Below are 20,323 nucleotides of genomic sequence, written 5' to 3'. Positions count from 1 at the left end.
TCAAAGCCCTTGTAATCTTCGACCAAGCGCTTTATGCTAAAAGGATTTAGTTAATCCTATAGAATATAGACACCATTGGACTCCCAATACAGGAACGATTACATGATTAATTCCATACTGAGATTATATTCCTTAGTCTTACTAACCTAACCTTAAATCATTATACTGTGAGGAGGAGATATCATGTGCACACTTTGTTTCAAGGTCATTCCAACCATGCAGTGCCATTTCTGTCCATTTTGTTGTAAAGTAATGTAAACGTAAATTCCAAAAGTTTATAATTATGCAGTTGTTCTTAACCTTAAAACATACTGGTTTTGAAAGGAAATTATGCATGTTTTGAAAAAAAAAAAATCTGAGAATGGATGTCATTTTGCCATGTCCCAAGGTGTTACTCATCATCTTTATTGACTTTCTTTGTTATTTTATAAGTTTATATTTGTTCATTATTTTGACTTTCTGCTATTTTATTATGATTAGCCTAATAAATATTGTGTTACCTGAAAACTGTTGATTTTGCATTCCATCTTTTTATGCTTTATTCTACACTGTAATGTTTGGTATTTTAAAATCATAATTTAACAATAATACCATCAAATGTTGCGCATATTTTTGAGTTAACATTAAGTGATTGAGCGGTTCAACTAAACATAAGGATATGTTGACCAAATTCTAATTGCCTTATTAGGATATTTTACAGATTCTACTCAATAATTGTAAATCTAGATGAATGGCATAGTAGGAATAACCTTTTAATATATTTTACATTGATCGCATGTAGAGAAATCTTACCTTCTAGCAAACCTATATTTCCCTATACATACATTTAAATTTATGGTAACACTTTATTTTTGAGGGTCCCAAAAATGTGTTTTGCACTATAGATTACCTACTGACTATCAGTAATATTTTAACGATCTACCAAGCTTAACCCTTATCCTAACCTGAATCCTAATCCTAACCTTAACCTACTACCTAAAACGTTGTCAAAACCTAACCCTAATCTTAGCAAGATGTTGCATATCAACCGTTAGTTGGTTGAACATTCGTTGATCATTATACTACCAATAGAACATCCACAAATGGAAATTGGGACTTTCAATGTAGAGTGTAACCTTATCTATATTTCTCACAAAAGCGTAAGTGTACAACGAACAGATAAACATATATGTGTCAGTAAGTCTGTATGTAATTTGCTTCTGACAAAACAAAAAATATGAGAAGGGTTTCCTCATTTTATGTCTAGTTGCTTGAGTGAGTCAAAAGTAATTCTGTATGTCTGTTAATCACTTGAGTAATGCTACCTCTCTGATACCAGGGGGCATTTGTGTATAAGATATGTACGTGTGTTGTGTTGATAATAACATAGGTGAATCAAAAAGACCCTGAAAAGAGGAAACATTTTGAGGTATAACACTGTATTGTTAAATGGCCAGATTGTGGTAATAGTAAAACATTTTTGGTTGAGGGCTATTGGGAAAAGTCTAGTTAATTATTTATTTGTGACAGGATAACAGGAAGCTGGGAAATCAGGTAAAGTGTGTTGATCTCGCAAAATGGCCAAGCCTCAACTGCATGTATATTTTGTGTGTGGTCTAAACTGACAGGTGTGTTCCACAAGGTGTGCCCACAAGGCGCACCCAATAGGTGTGACAGGGCACGACAATAATACTACACTACCCACAACGCCATGCGTTAAACACACACAGCCATGTTGTAGGAAATCCGTTTGTGGTGGATTACAGTAATCCGACAGCAGTCTGGACGATACATTTTATCACGACTAAAACCCAAACCTTAGAGGCCTGAACCAGATGTGGTACAGCCAAGAACAAACAGATGAAATTAAGAGATGAACTGAGGCGTGGTGCGTAAAACTCATCTTAGTGGCTGACAGTGAGTTTGGTTGGAAATCGTTTCCTGAACCGGAGCGGTCGATTCATCTGACAGAAATTGACAGCAGCTGGCTTGCTACCTCCGCAGCGCAGGGCAGAAAGACTAGGCAGAAAAAAAGCTTTAATTTAGTAATTAAAGCGATCTTCCCTATTCCCTCCCCCCACCGTATTCTAGCCAGCTAAATTACTCTCCTGCTAGCCCTAGTTGATCTGCACTGCCCCCGTCTGCTAGTCTGCTGCCGGAGAGGAAGGCTACTACGGATCCAGAGGTGCTGTTGGAGTTAGCTAGCTAGCACGGCTAGCTACGCCGAGGAGTTCACACCATTAGCTAGCCGTTTCCTGCTGGGGCAGAAACGCCGCGATGTCGGTGACGAAAGACCAAATGCCAACTAAATTGTCCACCACCGAGCGGCCCATTAAAGGTATGCACTGTTATTTATATTATTCAGAAAGTGTTTGCAACAAGATAGCTAGCTACACGATGTATAGAGCTAACTTGCAATCAAGCTAACGTGCTATCTAGCATAGGTAGTTAGCTAGGCTGAAGATGCACCAGAGAAAAGATGAATCGTGACTACCAACTACTGTACTGTATATCATTCAGATGCAGTTTTTGGCTTGATTGGAGCAATTATGATACTACGAGATGTTTATTAATTAGCTTCCTTTGCTGGTTTGTTTGCCTCTTTCTGTACAGCAGTACAGTTCTAGTACATTGTGTAGGACGTTGCATGATAGAATGTCAAATTGTAATAGCTAGCTAGTAAATATGTGAGACCAAATAACGTAGATCTTTGCCATCAGTATCTGGAATTTGCAAATTCAGTAGTAAGCATTTTTAGCCTTCAACTATACATAGTTTATTTTTTCATTTTGACAGAACTGAAATACCCATTAATATGTTCTCAAGTGTCGCTTATCTTTCTGCTAGATGTGTTTCTGGTTCGGCAGACCAATTAAGTGTGTATTGTGGGAGGCAGCGAGAGAAAGAGTGCGCGCTATACTGAGAGCTACACGCACGCACACCTACACCCACCCATAGTTCCCGCTGCATATGCTGAAAAACTGCTAGTGGATCGAGTGCCAAGGAGCTGGTCTTTTGATTTACAGCCTATTAGAAAAAGAAATGCTTACAAATAGCAATATTTGGTTTAGAAAAATTGGCTTCCATTTGAAAATTGTTGACGTGAATGGTACAGCATGCAGATTGCAGGCCCATTCCGCTACTGCTCTTTCTCAGTTCTAACAGCAGGTATTTATGGATGGTAGCAGAGAGTGTAGCCTGAACCCTAAGAACTACACTTGACATGGGGTGTTAATTTGTAAATCTGAATAGTGGACAGAGGATCTCCATGAACTGTTATAACGTCTGCCTTTTTGTCATTCATTGTGGTCCCAAAGAAAGAGAGATTCCTTTTCTAAATTAACTCTCACCTCCTGCCTGCTCTCTGGCCTAAATACAAAAAAAAAAAGGTAATCACAGAGAGGTGGAGAGAACATGGACCAAAATGTGCTTTTTTTCAATTTGTTCATAGGGAGTATTCTTATTTTAACGAGTTAGGTAATAAGTTAGTGAAATGATTTGTGCCAATGTCCAAGTGGGATCCTGCAGTCTAGTTGGCTGCCTCTGGGGTGTCAGTTCTGCTGTGGTGGGGGTTTGAATCTGACTTACTGCTCTTTTAGCAAAATCTCACTATCTAATTCATCACTCATGTCCAGTAAAGTGTAACATGGCTGAAAAAGTAAACATTTATAAATAAGGTTATACATTTTGATTATTAAAAACATAGCGTTGTCTCCTCTCAAAATCGTATTCAAAGTTGGTATGGTAGACTTGTAAAACGCGGAATGTATACGCAAAACACTCTTGATGAACGACAGTTGTCTGGGAGTGGAGGCACACTCCCACTCGCCTACAAACCATTGGATATATTATCGACCACTCCCCTGTTTTCCAGCTCATGCAGGAAGTGGAAATACAGACATCTTGTTAGGTTGAGGTAACTTCACTTGCATTCAGATGCAGCCAGGCTGGCCTTTATCCTACAGATAGCGTTAGGCTCACGCACACTCATACATAAACATTACTCTAGCACTGGCCTTCCTGGCTGTGGTTGTGGTGAGATGCTGCCCCATGTCCTACCTCAGTTACCTGATACTTTATATTGTTGTATCTTACACGCTAAAAATAACAGGTTCTTGGAGTATACTTTACTTTGAAACCATGGGAAGATGTCTATAAGTTTGTCATAGAACAATGTCAAAGGGTATTGTAAAGAGCTGTTGATATTTGTTACTGAAACTAACAGCCTACTGCTCAAAAATCTGCCTAGAAACATTCTTCAAAGAATCATTTGAGGAACCATTTAAGAAGGGCTTCTTGGAAGTACAGTTTCATCCACAGTTTCAGTGTGAAGAACCCTCCAGAACCTTTTCTTGCTAGAATGTGTGTTAATAATTGACATATTTCTTGTATGTGATGGTGTACTAAAACCTGCTGTAGTACACTTGTAATTACACATTATACACACTACTTAGCTGTTTTAAAAACATTTGTAAAGCATGTAAATATAATTGGGTTGGCTAAGCTATTTTACTGAATTTACTTTAAAAAAAGGTATTCAGTCGATCACTTGAATTATACCAGAATATGCAGTTTAGCCCTTTATTCAGCTATCTTTTTCTCCTGGCTTAAAATAAGTAGTTTAGAGTTCTACAGCACTACATTGCAAAAAAGTTATCAACTACCAACATACTGTCTGGATTCGAATGTAGTTTAACTACCACCAAGCTCCAGCAAAAATGTAATTAAAGGATTAGTTGTTGTTTAAATGTAGATTACTGCTTTTGGGTCTCGATGATCTAGCCAGCTTGCTTAGTTGTGTACATGATTGATATCAGTGTTACGGATGTAACATTTGCATGCAAAAAATGCTAATTGTTTTTCACAGAATGGAAATATAGATTAAACCTTTAGGTGGCATGTTGTGGAAATAAAGACATTTAATGGATTTTCGTAAGTCTAAAAATCGTTACAAATGTCTGAGTTATCTTAATTCCCATTTTAATGAAAAGGCTTGCCTGAACATACAACAGTTTAAGATAAGACAGTCTGAATAGACATTATGATGTTAATGCAAATAGCCTCCCAGTGAATCACGTTACTGTAAGTCAACAAAGCATGCAAGCATGGTCAAGACGTTTAGCTGTTGTCCCACCCAGCATTAGAATGGGATAGATGCATTGTCTGAGCATGTTTGACAGTGATGTAATTGTTGGTGCCAGTTGTGGTGGGTCTAGCATCTGAAACACCTGACCTCCTGACATTTCCATGCACACAAGTCTCTGAAGTTTATAGATATTGGTTCCATACTCACATCCAGTGAGCAGTAGTTCTGTGGGGGGAAACACCTTGTTAATGAGTACGTTCTGAAGAGAATGGCCAGATTGGTCACATTCTCTAATAACCACCCTTTGCAACAGTGGTGTACAACGCATCGAACCTTGAAGTGGATGGGCTGCAGCAGCAGAACACCATACCAGGTTCCACTCCTGTCAGCAAGAAGATGATGTTACAGGGGACACTTCATCACCAAAACTGGACGATTTTAGATTGGAAAAATATAGCCTGGTCTGATAAATCTAGATCTCTGCTGGGGCATGCAGATTGTGGGGTCAGAGTTTGACTTAAATTCATGAATCCGTGGATCTATCCTGCCTTGTGTCAAAGGGACAGGCTGGTGGTGCAACAGTGTTGAGAAATGTTTAGGTCCCTTAATACCAATTGAGCATCATGTGAATGCCACAGCACACCTAAGCATTGTGGCTGACCATGTCCGTCCTTTTATGGTCAGTCCATCTGTTTTCAAAGGGATCCTTCCAGCAGGGCAATGTGCCATTTCACAAAGGACGCGTCATCTCAAGATGCTTCCATAAACATGACAGGGACCTCAGTTCGCTACTCCAATAGCCCCAGATCTCATCCAATGGCCCCAGATCTCATCCGTTAAAGCACATTTTGGATGGCATGGAACAGGATGTTTGCAGCATGAATGTGTGGCTGGCAAATCCACTGGGACTGCGTGGTACTATCAAGTCAGCATGTCAGCAAATCCCTAAGGAATTTTTCCAGCACCTTCTAGAATCCATGCCATGAACAATTCTGGATGCATAAGGGTCTTCTCCTCGATGCTAGATATGTGGCTAATGTGGTGGCTTGTGTGTGTATATTTCTCCATATATCTATCTTCTACAGTTTAATGTAGATGTAAATACTAAACACATAAAATAGTTTTCTTACAATGTTGTATAATAGGCAAATAAGACTGCCTACTAAAGCCTATTTTTTTGGTGGGATTTTCTTTTGTAAAATACACTTAAAACACATCAATTGCTTCTATGAAAGTCTGAATGCATCTCAGAACAAGCACAGAAGTGCTTCTGAAGCTGTGAGACAATGGTTACAGATCTCAAACAACTGAAGAAGGATGCTGGCAATGGAGGTACAAACCAATTATAGACTGTACAAAACCTTGAAAGTTGCCATCACTTTTTCAGTTTCAGGATAATCATTTTAACAGTTGTCATGTTGCCTGCCCCAGTCAGACCTTGTCTTCGCAGCATTGTAGGAAACTCCAGACACTTCCGTTTGTTGGTCTGGGTTTCTTCATCATTATCATCTGATTTTCATAATTAAAACCTGGACAGTTGAGCGTGATTGAACAAGGTCTGTAAACTCTTTTCAAAAACCATGAAAGAAAATTGACTGACATTTTTGTTCTTGATCACCTTCTCTAACTGCCCATATTCATACAGTTTCCTATTTAATCTGTTTAAATAAAACTCCAAAATATAGATGTATCAACTCTAAAGTAGTTGGGAGAATTATGAAATGTTTTCCTTCGAATGGAGTCAACCAGGTTTTGGAGGGACATGCAGGTTGAAACCTGTCTGAAAATGCCAGTGTAATGCACTGAAATAAATGGGTTTGTTCTTCTCTTAGGAACTCAGTCAGGTATTTTGGTGAAATAGTTCTTTGTGATAATTGGCCTACAGCATAAATGGGAAGTTTTCTTGTATGGTTAATGGGAGAATTGATGGCCATCAAATTAATATTAACGTAAAGGTTAGTTAAATCATTTGTGCTGTACATATCCTATTCATCCCTATCATGTTTGTTATAAACGTGTCCTTCTATTCATCCTTATAATTTTAATGTTATAAATGTATCCTATTTATTCTTATCACATTCATGTTTTTAACGGTACTTTCCATTTATCTTTATCCTTACACATTTTCCGTCCTGAATTAAAAAATGCATGGAGATGATAAATTGGTATTACAATAGAATACATTTTGCGTGTGCACTTGCCTCTGTATGTTTGTGGTTGTCAATGCTTGGTGAAGTTTGACGTTTTGACCTTTTGGCTTAGTTACCGATGGTAACCTGATCTGGCCAGCCAGCTGCAACGCTCTGCCTGTGTAATGACACTGCCTTTATACATGTGTGGATACGGACCCTGTCGCGGAGCTCTGCCGTGGGCTCTGTCATGAACAGGAGCTCTGCCATGGGCTCTGTCATGAACAGGAGCTCTGCCGTGGGCTCTGTCATGAACAGGAGCTCAGAGCTGGACAGTAGTGTGTGTGTGTGTGTGTGTGTGTGTGTGTGTGTGTGTGTGTGTGTGTGTGTGTGTGTGTGTGTGTGTGTGTGTGTGTGTGTGTGTGTGTGTGTGTGTGTGTGTGTGTGTGTGTGTGTGTGTGTGTGTGTGTGTGTGTGTGTGTGTGTGTGTGTGTTCAAACGTACAAAATGTTTTAGTTGTTAAATGTTTTGTCTAACAGACTATCTTTTGGACACACACAGATAGGCCCCTTGTTTAGGTCTTTGGTGGGATAGTTTGTTTGGGGGAGTAGTAGAGCAGTATTTCTTTAGAATATACAGGCCACTGCAGGGACTTGGTCTCCAATTCCAAGTAAGCTAACTTGACGTGGGGGAGTAGCAAACTCCATTTCAGTCCCCCATTCTTGGATACTTGGGCGCTAGCCCTGATGCTAGCTGGCTAGAGGAACAAAGGGCTTGTGTTATTAGCGAATGGTTGACTGCTTACTCACCTGACTTGTTTAAAAAAAATCTTGTGCAAATGTTACCACTAGAATGGGCTTTTAAAACTGCTTATCAACCATCTCTATGCAAGCATGCTACTGTAACTACAGAGGCGCTGGCATTGCAAAGTTTCGGTGGCTAAGACGTCATCGGGCTACGGGCCATCCAATCAGCATGTGACGTGGGTGGGACTTTTCAGAGATGACGATGTACTACTGGCTTACAGTCAGACTGGGCTGCGCCAACTCGAGCTAGGATAAACTGTTTTACGTCTTTGAGTGGTAGACTATTCTTCTGGCTGAGATTTATTAACACCTGTCAGTCCTACCGAGGCTTACAGTAGATTATCAAATGGAACGGCTATGGAAAAAGAAGTCGTTGTTTATCAGCTTTATTTCACGGTCAATATGAGCAAACTAACTTTTAATGGAGGTGAAATTGTTCAAAGGATTTTTTTCCCCTTCTCAATAACTTGCCACAAGTTATATATGACTGTGGAGGGCACTGTAGTTGGTTATTTGCCAGTCAAATTCAACCAGTCCACATGTAAATATTACACTATTTTTACCCTGTCGCTCAGCCAGGCAACACACTCACACACACTCTGTGTCTTCCTCTAGAGCCAACAACTCTTCATGTGAAACGATGGGCCCCCTGAGGTCTCCAGAGGGTGTGTCCTGGCACAGTACACCAATAGATACATTAGCGGGTGTGTCCTGGCACAGTACACCAATAGATACATTAGCGGGTGTGTCCTGGCACAGTACACCAATAGATACATTAGCGGGTGTGTCCTGGCACAGTACACCAATAGATGCATTAGCGGGTGTGTCCTGGCACAGTACACCAATAGATGCATTAGCGGGTGTGTCCTGGCACAGTACACCAATAGATGCATTAGCGGGTGTGTCCTGGCACAGTACACCAATAGATGCATTAGCGGGTGTGTCCTGGCACAGTACACCAATAGATGCATTAGCGGGTGTGTCCTGGCACAGTACACCAATAGATGCATTAGCGGGTGTGTCCTGGCACAGTACACCAATAGATGCATTAGCGGGTGTGTCCTGGCTCAGTACACCAATAGATGCATTAGAGGGTGTGTCCTGGCTCAGGACACCAATAGATGCATTAGAGGGTGTGTCCTGGTGTTTAATGGACCAGTAGAGACATTAGTAGGTGTGTCCCGGTGTTTAATGGACCAGTAGAGACATTAGTAGGTGTGTCCCAAGATTTAATCAGCAAGTAGATACCTCCAGGAGGTGTGTCCTGTTTTTAATGGACCAATAGACCCATTTAGAAGGGTGTGCTCCCGGGTTATAATGAACCAATAGAGTTTTGTAGGCTGTGTGCGTGGGTGTTAACTGTGGTTTTGTGTTGTAGCGGTCCCCTACCCGCCCGGCTCCAGGCTGACGGTGAAGGACCTGTACGTAGACGGGAAGCCCAGTGTTGAAGCCCTGAAGAGCCATCTAGTTAAGGAGGGCCGTCTGGAGGAGGAAGCCGCCCTGCGCATTATCACCGATGGAGCCAACATCCTACGGCAGGAGAAGTGCATGCTGGAGGTCGAAGCGCCTATTACAGGTAACCCCTGACACAAGTCCCCTCGCCGACCCCCTCTGATGGACAGACATCTAACGCGGCCCGTGTCTGCATGTGGGTTGCAGTGTGTGGGGACGTCCACGGCCAGTTCTTTGACCTGATGAAGCTGTTCGAGGTGGGCGGCTCCCCCAGCAGCACCCGGTACCTCTTCCTGGGGGACTACGTGGACCGGGGCTACTTCAGCATCGAGGTCAGTGTAACGGACCGAACTGCAGCGAGCAGACTCACTCCCACCCGCAGAGAGGTCTGGCAGAAAAAGTGTGGCGGAGCCGTGCGGCCTGCCCGTGAATAAGGCTGATAGATGAGATCAGAATGTTTGGCTTCAAACAGGGTTTCCAGAACCTCTCCCCGGGTGTCCCCAGGCATCTAGTTTTTCGTTGAATCTGATTAGTCATGTTATCTGGCCTTTGGCTGGCGGAATCAGGCATGCCAGGTTAGTGTTAAAACAAGCTGTGATGTGTTCCGGTGAGGCACAAGGACAGGTTTGGGTTTAGGATGTGTTTGTCAAGACCCCCATGTTAAGCACTGTGGTGGGCAGACAGCAGCAGGCGTTCCAGAATGTTCCAGAATGTTCCAGAATGCAACTCGTGAGGGGAAAAAGAACAGTCTCAATGTGCACCGTTCATGCAGTTTAATGGACGGAGATTAAAATATTTATTCTTTAGAAAAGGGGTGGCTTGAAAAGGTAGCAGCTATAAATTAGCGTGGGAAGGGATGCTGGAGGGGTGAGAGCCCCTGAATGGCGAGAGGGTGAAACCACTTCTGGTTTTATGAGTGCTGGTATGCTTGGCCCTGCAGAACTAAATAGACCAGTGGTTTTTACAGCTGCTTCTACCTGGCCCACTTTCTTTATTCAGGAGTTGGTGCAGTTCTTTGCTGTGTTCCAAAATATCGTGTGAATGTTTTGCCTACTCTTGTGTGTGCTGCGAACAAACCGGGTTAGCATGGCGTTAACTACTGAAATGTAGTCTTTTTTTCTTTTGCAGTTTATCATTATTGCGTGTGTGCTGTGGGGGGTCCTGGTGATTGAGTCCACTTCACCAGGTTCTGAGGAGTGCTCTTATCTGTTCAGTTAGAGGTTCAGAGCTGGACACACTCCACTGTATGTTGCAGAGTTCAGGTGGAGCTGGATGTCTGGTGGCCTGGAGATGTCCACCACTGTTATGAGCCGCACGCGCCACTGGTTTAGAAACGGTTTCTTATTGTGCTTTGATTTATTAGGCACACAGTCTAATAACTGATTTATTTAAACTACAACCACACACTAATTTCACACACACAAACGCACGCACACATGTTTGCGTTGTAATTACCCGATCGTCTTCCACGTGCTGTGTACACAACGGCCTGTTCTGCAAACAGTCATTAGTTACTTGCAGTGACCGCCGTTACAAAGTTTTACAGTATTCATTTGCACTAATAGTTGCATCCAGAAGTTTAGTGATGATAGGTGATGATTTTCTTTGTTTTTTATTCTGATGTTTTATACTGTGGAAATGAAGAACATTTGGAAAATCATTATACCTTGTCTTTAAATACAAAATATAATTTGCCTATTGGTAGAATATCATGAGATGTTGAATATCATGAAATCAATCCAGCTGCTGTTAACTTATTCTCATTCTAACCAGATCCTCCAAAGTGATTTTGAAAGTAAAAATGAAACACATGCAATTGCCGTATTATGAAACCTGGACTCTGTTCGCATGTCTTTTTCAGGGTTTCCCCAACCATCTCTTCTCGGCCTCCTGTGAATTTCAAATTCCAGTTTTAACCCTAAAACGGCGCACCTGATTTAATTAGTAACCGCACCAGCCGGTGACTAATTGAATCAGATGAGAAACGTCCAGGGGTGCCAGACGAGAGGGTTGGGGAAACCCCCATCCGTCTGCACATTTGGCCTTGCTGGCAAGGCTGTCTGGTCAGCTTCAGAAACCTTCTCCAGGTGTGTGTGCCTGCTGGTGTGTGGGGGTGTGTTCCTGCGTCTGCTGTTTCAGCTGACATTTAGAGTAGCCTGTGACTCGGCCTTGAGTCGCCGGGCTTTGGAGCATGTCTTTAAATAGACACTAAGCACACTGCCCTCCCCCACAAACAAACACACAGTACCCTGGCCAACACTTGGGTTTAGTGTCCCACAAAAATATTCTGAGGAAGCTGGAATTCAGCCAGCGTGTTGTGATATTGGTATGATTTGATGTCCCTGCCACATTGTCTGTTTCATTGTGGACTGGGGGGGTTGAGAGATGGAAGGCCTTACATGTCATGTGGGTTTGAATCTTACCTACTACTCTTTCAGCTGAAACTCACACCATTCTTTCACCACTTCCTGTATAATGAAGCATAAAATGTCTATATCTGTTCAGCCAGCGTTTACATTTATAGTCAGCAATTTTGAATGGGGCCCCCGACTGGGCCACTCAAGGACATTTAACTTTAGCCACTCCACTGTCGCAAAACCTGAGTTCTTCAGGTCATCGTTATGTTGAAAGGTGAAGTTCACACAATAATAAATACATTAATAAGAACAATAATAAGAACCCCCCCCACACACACACACAATAATAATAATGTCCCCCCAGTATGAAACTCACTCCTACACCATTGCTGCCCACTTTCTGCTCTGTCAAACATAACGCTCTGCAAACGTAACGTCTGCATTGGGGCTAAAACATTCCACTTTAGTTTTGCCAGACCCTTTAGCTACAACTCCAGGATCTCCTGTTTGTTTTTGGTGTTCTTTCATACTTTGAAGGAGATTCAAGGTGGGCTTTCTTCAAGAATGGCTTCCTTCTTGCAGCCCTGCTACTTTTTGTTGTTTGCTTTTTGGCCTTATTTGCAAAGTGACTTTGGGTAATTGAAAAGTGCTATATAAGTAGTATGTAGTATTATTAGAATACGTAGCAGATATCTGGGGCGTTTTGGTTCTTGTTTTTCACATTCACACTTTTGGCATGTAGTTCTGTCTAAGTTGTCTCTGGGCCTTGGTCCTCTCTGATCATTCTCCCACTTCCTCTGTCATCCAGGTTGGAAGGTGGACAGATCTTGTCAGTGCCTTGGTGGGGCCATTCACCTCTTTCACTTTTTTATGATTGCCTTGACCAATGCTAAAAGGCATTTATATCTTTTTATTGGCCTCTCCCTTGTTGATTTTTTTAAACAAAGTGCTTGGTGCACATGGTTGAGTGTTTGCTTTGCACTTGAATACGCAACAGAGAGAATTACAGTAATGGCTGGATTTAAACCGAAATGTGAATTTTACGCAGGCGGAGGACAATTTAAAATGCGTGAAACTGAAGCAATGACGTGTGGTGAAAGGCACCTTAATGTAAGAAACTTAGCGTCATGCTCAGAATCATTTCAGTTTCCATGTGGACACTTTTGAAAATGTAATGTGTCATCTCTAGAAATGTAATCTTGCAAAATGTTAAATGAATAAATCTGAAATAAATCATTGGTCACATTAGCAATTAGCCTAATGATAAGAATGATTGCTAACTTTAGCATCATTCTCTCTCACACTCTCTCTCACCCACACACACACACACACACACACACACACACACACACACTCTCTCTCTCGCTTTTCTTTATCTCCAGTGTGTATTGTTCCTGTGGACTCTGAAGATCAATCACCCAACCACTCTGTTCCTACTCAGAGGAAACCACGAGTGCCGACATCTCACAGAGTACTTCACCTTTAAACAGGAGTGTGAGTGGTCCCTGTGTATTCACTGTGTGTGTGTGTGGTGGGGCGTGTGTGTGTGTGTGGTGGGGCGTGTGTGTGTGTGTGGTGGGGCGTGTGTGTGTGGTGGGGCGTGTGTGTGTGTGGTGGGGCGTGTGTGTGTGGTGGGGCGTGTGTGTGTGGTGGGGCGTGTGTGTGTGGTGGGGCGTGTGTGTGTGGTGGGGCGGGGCCTGTGTGTGGGTGTGTGGTGGGGCCTGTGTTTGTGTGTGTGTGTGTGTGTGTGTGGGGCGGGGCCTGTGTGTGTGTGTGTGTGTATTTGTGTGTGTAATGATGTCCATTTTGTGGCGTTGCAGGTAAGATAAAGTACTCCGAGCGTGTATATGATGCATGTATGGAGGCGTTTGACTGCCTCCCCTTGGCGGCCCTCCTAAACCAGCAGTTCCTGTGTGTCCATGGAGGCCTGAGCCCTGAAATCACCTGCCTGGATGATATACGGAAGGTACAACTCCTGCCCTGTAACCTGCTTTGTGTTACCAGGGACTTTGGCACAGTATAAGCTGTTCCTACCCATTATGGTCTTGATGTCTACTGTGGTTTATCTATGTGTAGTATAGAATCCACCGTACCTCAGTAAGCTCATGAAATTCCAGTTTGAAAGCCAGGGGTTTTAATGATACTGTACCCAGGGGTTTTAATGATACTGTACCCAGGGGTTTTAATGATACTGTACCCAGGGGTTTTAATGATACTGTACCCAGGGGTTTTAATGATGCTGTACCCAGGGGTTTTAATGATGCTGTACCCAGGGGTTTTAATGATACTGTACCCAGGGGTTTTAATGATACTGTACCCAGGGGTTTTAATGATACTGTACCCAGGGGTTTTAATGATGCTGTACCCAGGGGTTTTAATGATGCTGTACCCAGGGGTTTTAATGATACTGTACCCAGGGGTTTTAATGATGCTGTACCCAGGGGTTTTAATGATGCTGTACCCAGGGGTTTTAATGATGCTGTACCCAGGGGTTTTAATGATGCTGTACCCAGGGGTTTTAAGGATGCTGTACCCAGGGGTTTTAATGATGCTGTACCCAGGGGTTTTAAGGATGCTGTACCCAGGGGTTTTAAGGATGCTGTACCCAGGGGTTTTAAGGATGCTGTACCCAGGGGTTTTAAGGATGCTGTACCCAGGGGTTTTAAGGATGCTGTACCCAGGGGTTTTAAGGATACTGTACCCAGGGGTTTTAAGGATACTGTACCCAGAGGTTTTAAGGATACTGTACCCAGGGGTTTTAAGGATACTGCACCCAGGGGTTTTAAGGATACTGCACCCAGGGGTTTTAAGGATACTGCACCCAGGGGTTTTAAGGATACTGCACCCAGGGGTTTTAAGGATACTGTACCCAGTGGTTTTAAGTATACTGTACCCATTTTTCAGTTAAGTGTTTTTGGCTCGGCAACGCTGCTTTTACATTCGGCGGCCTAAAATCACAGACTGGATCGTAATATTTCCAACTGGTTTTCCGACAGTTATTGACACTGCTATGAACGGTCCTGCCGTTCTTTGACCGGATTAACCCTTTACATGAACTGTGTTGGACTTGTTGAGCAGCTGGACCGGTTTAAGGAGCCGCCTGCCTTCGGGCCCATGTGTGACCTGCTGTGGTCGGACCCTGGAGAGGACTACGGCTCGGAGAAGTCCCAGGAACACTTCGCTCATAACTCGGTCAGAGGGTGCTCCTACTTCTACAGCTACCCAGCAGTATGTGACTTTCTGATGAACAATAACCTGTTGTCGGTAATAAGAGCCCACGAAGCACAGGATGCTGGGTAAGTAGTAGCGTTAACAGCTGTCGCATTATGATAATGGTGAACAGCAATAGCGACATAAACCTTGCTCTGTGTAATGTGTGTTCCAGGTATAGAATGTACAGGAAAAGCCAGACGACAGGGTTTCCGTCTCTGATCACGATCTTCTCCGCTCCAAATTACCTGGACGTGTACAACAACAAAGGTGAATGAACGGCCAAGGTCCCCCCTCGTCCCACGGCCCCCGACGACGGGCTGGAAACCATGGCAACACGGGCCAGTTAATGGATAATGTATGTTTTCCATCCTCAGCGGCGGTGCTCAAGTACGAGAACAACGTGATGAACATCCGTCAGTTCAACTGCTCCCCCCACCCCTACTGGCTGCCCAACTTCATGGACGTCTTCACCTGGTCCCTGCCCTTCGTGGGCGAGAAAGGTGTGTGTGTGTGTGTGTGTGTGTGTGTGTAAGATAATGCTGTGTTTGTATGATGATGAGTCTTTAATGACTTTGGGCTTGGGGTTCCTTTTGCAAAACGGAGGCTTGGACGTGTTCTGACCGTGTCTTTGTGTTCCCGCAGTGACCGAGATGCTGGTTAATGTGCTCAACATCTGCTCTGACGATGAGCTCATGTCCGAAGGGGATGACACCTGCGAGGGTAAGACACACAAACGCGAGCACTTGAGTTTGTGTGACTGATGAAGAAGGCTGATACGGCAGCCAGGTTTCCTCATAGAGGAACTGAAACACTGAAGGATGTGAGGTTGTTTCTGACTGGTCTGCAGTGTAGTTCCTCACAGAGGTGACGCCCCAAAACCAATCAGAAGACTGGAGCGAACAGCTGCTGTTGAAACATTCAGTTATAGTGTTGAGTCACAAAATGGTGTCTCAAAAGCACTATTGTTACTTCACGCCTGGTGAGTATCAGCTGGTGCGCACGTGCATGCGTGTGCGGGCGCATGTTTTCTAGCTGCGCTCTCGTGTGGCGGCATGATCGATATCGCGGCTCACTTTAAATCTGTTGGAGAGCGACAGCTAGTCGCCGCGTGCCCGAGATACGACCTGGGCGCCACGCCCTCCCACGTGGCCAATGTGTGCAACGGGCCACGCTTTGACAACATCCTGCCGCTCCCCGTGCTTCACACGAATAATGAACCACCAGGACGGTGTCGAGTCGACGTGTTGATACGTCTGGTACGGACACGGTTTTCACGTGCGGTTTATCCAGCGGCTGTCGTGAACGTCGCGGCGCCAGACCCGAGAGAGGAGGGACGGTCGCACCTCACGGCGTCCGGCTCGGTGAAACAGGAGGTTGATTCACATTAGTTGTCCTGGAGCTAACCTCATTGACATTTGGACTCAGGTTCTGTGTTGAATGTACAGCCCAACGCCATCAATTCAAAATGTGTCTTGCCCAGCTGGGTGGAAGGGTTGCCACTTACATAGAATAGTTGGTCTGGAGGCCTGATGCGCTAAATTTTAAGAAATTTTTAGGGAGGGTTTCATCAACGCCTCAGTCTGTCCCTCTCTCCTCCTTTCTCTTTCTCATCTCTCTATCCCTCTCTCCTCCTCTCTCTTTCTCATCTCTCTATCCCTGTCTCCTCCTCTCCTAGCTGGGACGTCTGCTGTGAGAAAGGAGGTGATCAGGAATAAGATCAGAGCGATTGGGAAGATGGCCCGTGTCTTCTCTGTGCTCAGGTACGTGTCTGGTTGGGCGTTGGACACCTTCATCGATGGAATAAGTCCCTGGAAATGTATTGATTTTAAAAGACCCATATACCGGTTCTGTTTGGCCGTGTTTATGTGGAGCTTGGAGTCCAGTCTGTGCAGTGCCCCTGTTGCAACAGCCATACTTTGGGATGTGAAACTGTGTGTGTGTGTGTGTGTGTGTGTGTGTGTTGACAGAGAGGAGAATGAGAGTGTGTTGCAGCTGAAGGGTCTGACCCCTACTGGGGCCTTGCCAATGGGAGTTCTATCTGGAGGGAGACAGACCCTGGAGAGCGGTACGTATATACACACACACACACACACACAGACAGATAGATAGACAGACAGACGGACACACACACACACGGACAGACGGACACACAGACAGACAGACAGACAGACGGACACACGTACCAACCTGAACAACTATAGCATCATGTTTCCTCCTTTGCCTGCACTCCAACCCAACAGACTGAGCCTTGTTGTGCCCCTCCCTGTGGCGTCTGACACACACACTCCCCCTTATATATATATACACACACACACACACACACACACATACACACACACACCCACACACATTTATACACCCACACCTTTCGTCCCAGAACACTCTTCCCTTCCTCGCTCTCCTCCTGACACACCCCCTACCCTAATCCACATTGTCCTTCAGCCGGCACCTTCCTCGGGTCTCTCAAACCCGGAACATTCCTTCACTCCCACAGTCATGTGGGTGGGGGTGGGGGGGTTGAATGACCTCTGACGGCATTGACAACGTAACCCGCTGTCCGTAGGTGATGTTTAACCTTCTCTGAATGCGTTGATTTCCTCAGCGGTCTGGTTTCCGTTGGTAACGTTAACACTCTCTCTCTGTATGTCTCGGGCATGGCTGTACTACTCACGCTTACACAGCCACCGTAGAGGCAGAGGAAGCACGAGGTACGCAAGTCATTTCTCATCTTTCTCTGTGTCCCTGTCCCCCCCCCACACCCCCCCTACAGTGTTATGTACACGTAGTACGTATGCCTGCTGTAACCTTTATTTTAGGCTGAAGTTCAGTTCTTTGTGTGGCAGCGCTGTGGCCCTGTCATTAGTATTGATCTCTAAAAGCCCCATGTTCACGGGGAATAGCACACAGGATTGTATGCTAGCTGTAAATTTAGCTTAACACAATAACCGTTGACCTTTTAAAGTGTCCAAGTGTTTATGCCTGTTGCCAAAACGTTGACGTCTCTCTGTTTGTTCACGCTGCCTGGATGTTTTTGAAGTAAGTGTCTTAACGTTTAACCACCAGATCTGCTAACTACCAAACCCCTGTTGAATATACTAAGTTAGCATGTGTCAGACTAAATATTAGCATGTTACACTGTCCTTATATTTCCTGACTCTGTCCCATACATCCCTTACCCAGCATCCCTTCTGTGGCTGTGCAGTCCGTAGCCCTGCTATGAATCTTAACTGTACCCATCTCCCCCCGCCAGCCATCCAAGGGTTCAACCCGCAGCATAAGATCCAGTCCTTTGAGGAAGCGCGCGGTCTGGACAGGGTCAATGAGAGGATGCCGCCCCGCCAGGATGCTCCTCCCCCTCCCAACAACCTCACAGCCAGTGGCTCACCGGACAAGAACGGAACCAACACACAGGCCTAGACAGCCCGCCCATCCCCCCCCGTCTTTCCCTCTTCATTCACACAGGCCTAGATAGCCCGCCCATCTCCCCCCCTGTCTTTCCCTCTTCATTCACACAGGCCTAGACAGCCCGCCCATCTCCCCCCCTGTCTTTCCCTCTTCATTCACACAGGCCTAGAAAGCCCGCCCATCTCCCCCCCTGTCTTTCCCTCTTCATTCACACAGGCCTAGAAAGCCCGCCCATCTCCCCCCCCGTCTTTCCCTCTTCATTCACACAGGCCTAGACAGCCCGCCCATCTCCCCCCTGTCTTTCCCTCTTCATTCACACAGGCCTAGAAAGCCCGCCCATCCCCCCCCCCCCCCCCATCTTTCCCTCTTCATTCACACAGGCCTAGAAAGCCCGCCCATCTCCCCCCCTCTCTTTCCCTCTTCGTTCCCTCTTTCCTTCTCTCTCCATCTCTTCTCTCCCTCTTTCCTTGTCTCCCTCTTTCTTTCCTTCTTTCCCTCTCTTATTCTCACCCTCTCTTTCCTTCTCTCCCCGTCTTTCCCCTATGTCCTTCTTGCTGGTCTCGTCTATTTTCCTCTTTCCTCCCTCTTCTCTCTGTGAGAGGCTTTAGGATGGGTCCTTATAATGTTGCCTCCAGAGAATCAAACATGTTTATTTATTTCATCATCTAGACAGAGTTTAAAAGTGGATCTGAACAAATGAAACATGATGATTCAATCTACAGTGTACATTTCTATAAATGCTACGTGACGATTCAATCTACAATGTACATTTCTACGTGGACTGGCCCTAGGCTGGGCATCACAGCCGTATTAAATAAAAGGCAAATCCATTTTGTAATTTTGAGTTGATATTTGGGATAAATTTCAGAACACCTTTTTATGTTACTGCTTTGTGTGCTTGGCAAATGAAGACTTACTCTGTAAATGGTCTTCACTCATTTAAGATAAGTACCGAGGCTGAGGTACGTCACATATAAAGTACCTGCGCCATGGTACCTAAGATTCAAAGTACCTCTATGTCTGTGTCCCACCCAAAAAAGAGCAAGCAAGAGCACTTGAATAAAAGAAGAAAAATGATGTGGAACCTCCTTCTCATTAACTCCATCCTTTCTAATGCCAATGATTGGTTGTGTGGCTGAGTATTGACATTTCTATTATATATGTACATTATAAATGTTCCCTTCTCTAAATGTGATTTTGACTTTTTTTGTTTGTTTATTTTTTATTTCTATGAAAAAGTATAGAATTCGGCTTCATACCCAGGGAGGGAGGGTGGGGGGGTGCAGGGGTGAGGTAGGGAGACGTTCTCTCTGGAGATGTCATTTACTGTTGGGAGAGTTAAAGAGATGGTGTGGGAGGTGTGTGTGTGTGTGGGTGAGAGTGTGAGTGTATGTGAGAGACAAAGGTAGGAGTGAAAGGTGTTTGCTTGTGTGACTGCCAGAGAAGGATGTGTGTAGGTGGATGATGACTGAGTGGACAATTGGCTTTTTAGATTGTGGGTGTTTGGATGGAGGTGGATGTATTTTCGGTGGTGGAGGTATTTGGGGTGGTTGTTGGTGGAGGTATTTAGGGTTGTTGGGAGCTAATAGAGAATGGTGTTGACGTGTCATGGAGCTGTATGTGAGGAGGCGGGAGGGGAACCGGGCTTCGTTTTGTTTCTGACTTCTGTTCCAGCTCCTCAACATATCTCACAGAATGTACAGCGATTGTTTGTCAAGGTTTTCTTAATAGCTGAATTGAAAAAAAAAAAATTTTTTGTCAAGTACTTGTACTGCGAGGCCTCTCAGATTTCTGTAGATGTATCACTCCATTCAATAAAAAACTGAAAAACACTCATTACCTTCCCGGAATTTGTTGAATGCCCAAAGATACCTTTTCTTATATTAATTATGCATA

General features: G+C 44.4%; 1 protein-coding gene across 3 annotated transcripts; it reads left to right on the top strand.

The window, feature by feature from the left end:
- The first annotated feature begins 1,722 nt into the window (after window positions 1-1,722).
- On the top strand, window positions 1,723-20,263 carry ppp3ccb (protein phosphatase 3, catalytic subunit, gamma isozyme, b). Of its 3 annotated transcripts, none has more exons than XM_029125114.2 (13): window positions 1,723-2,317; window positions 9,379-9,576; window positions 9,660-9,784; window positions 13,192-13,303; window positions 13,630-13,775; window positions 14,888-15,105; window positions 15,195-15,289; window positions 15,397-15,522; window positions 15,665-15,742; window positions 16,698-16,782; window positions 16,990-17,087; window positions 17,704-17,730; window positions 18,282-20,263. In XM_029125114.2, the coding sequence occupies exons 1-13, from the start codon at window positions 2,257-2,259 to the stop codon at window positions 18,437-18,439; spliced, it is 1,527 nt and encodes a 508-aa protein (XP_028980947.1). In that variant the 5' UTR covers window positions 1,723-2,256; the 3' UTR covers window positions 18,440-20,263. The 3 variants fall into 3 exon arrangements, with proteins under 3 accessions (XP_028980947.1, XP_012992511.2, XP_028980948.1); XM_013137057.4 differs by having other exon boundaries at window positions 18,273-20,263; XM_029125115.2 differs by lacking the exon at window positions 17,704-17,730 and having other exon boundaries at window positions 18,273-20,263.
- Window positions 20,264-20,323: the final 60 nt, after the last annotated feature.

The sequence above is a fragment of the Esox lucius genome, chromosome 14, assembly GCF_011004845.1.
Source record: "Esox lucius isolate fEsoLuc1 chromosome 14, fEsoLuc1.pri, whole genome shotgun sequence".
Classification (NCBI taxonomy): Eukaryota; Metazoa; Chordata; class Actinopteri; order Esociformes; family Esocidae; genus Esox; species Esox lucius.
This window is presented reverse-complemented; position numbering and strand designations above follow the sequence as displayed.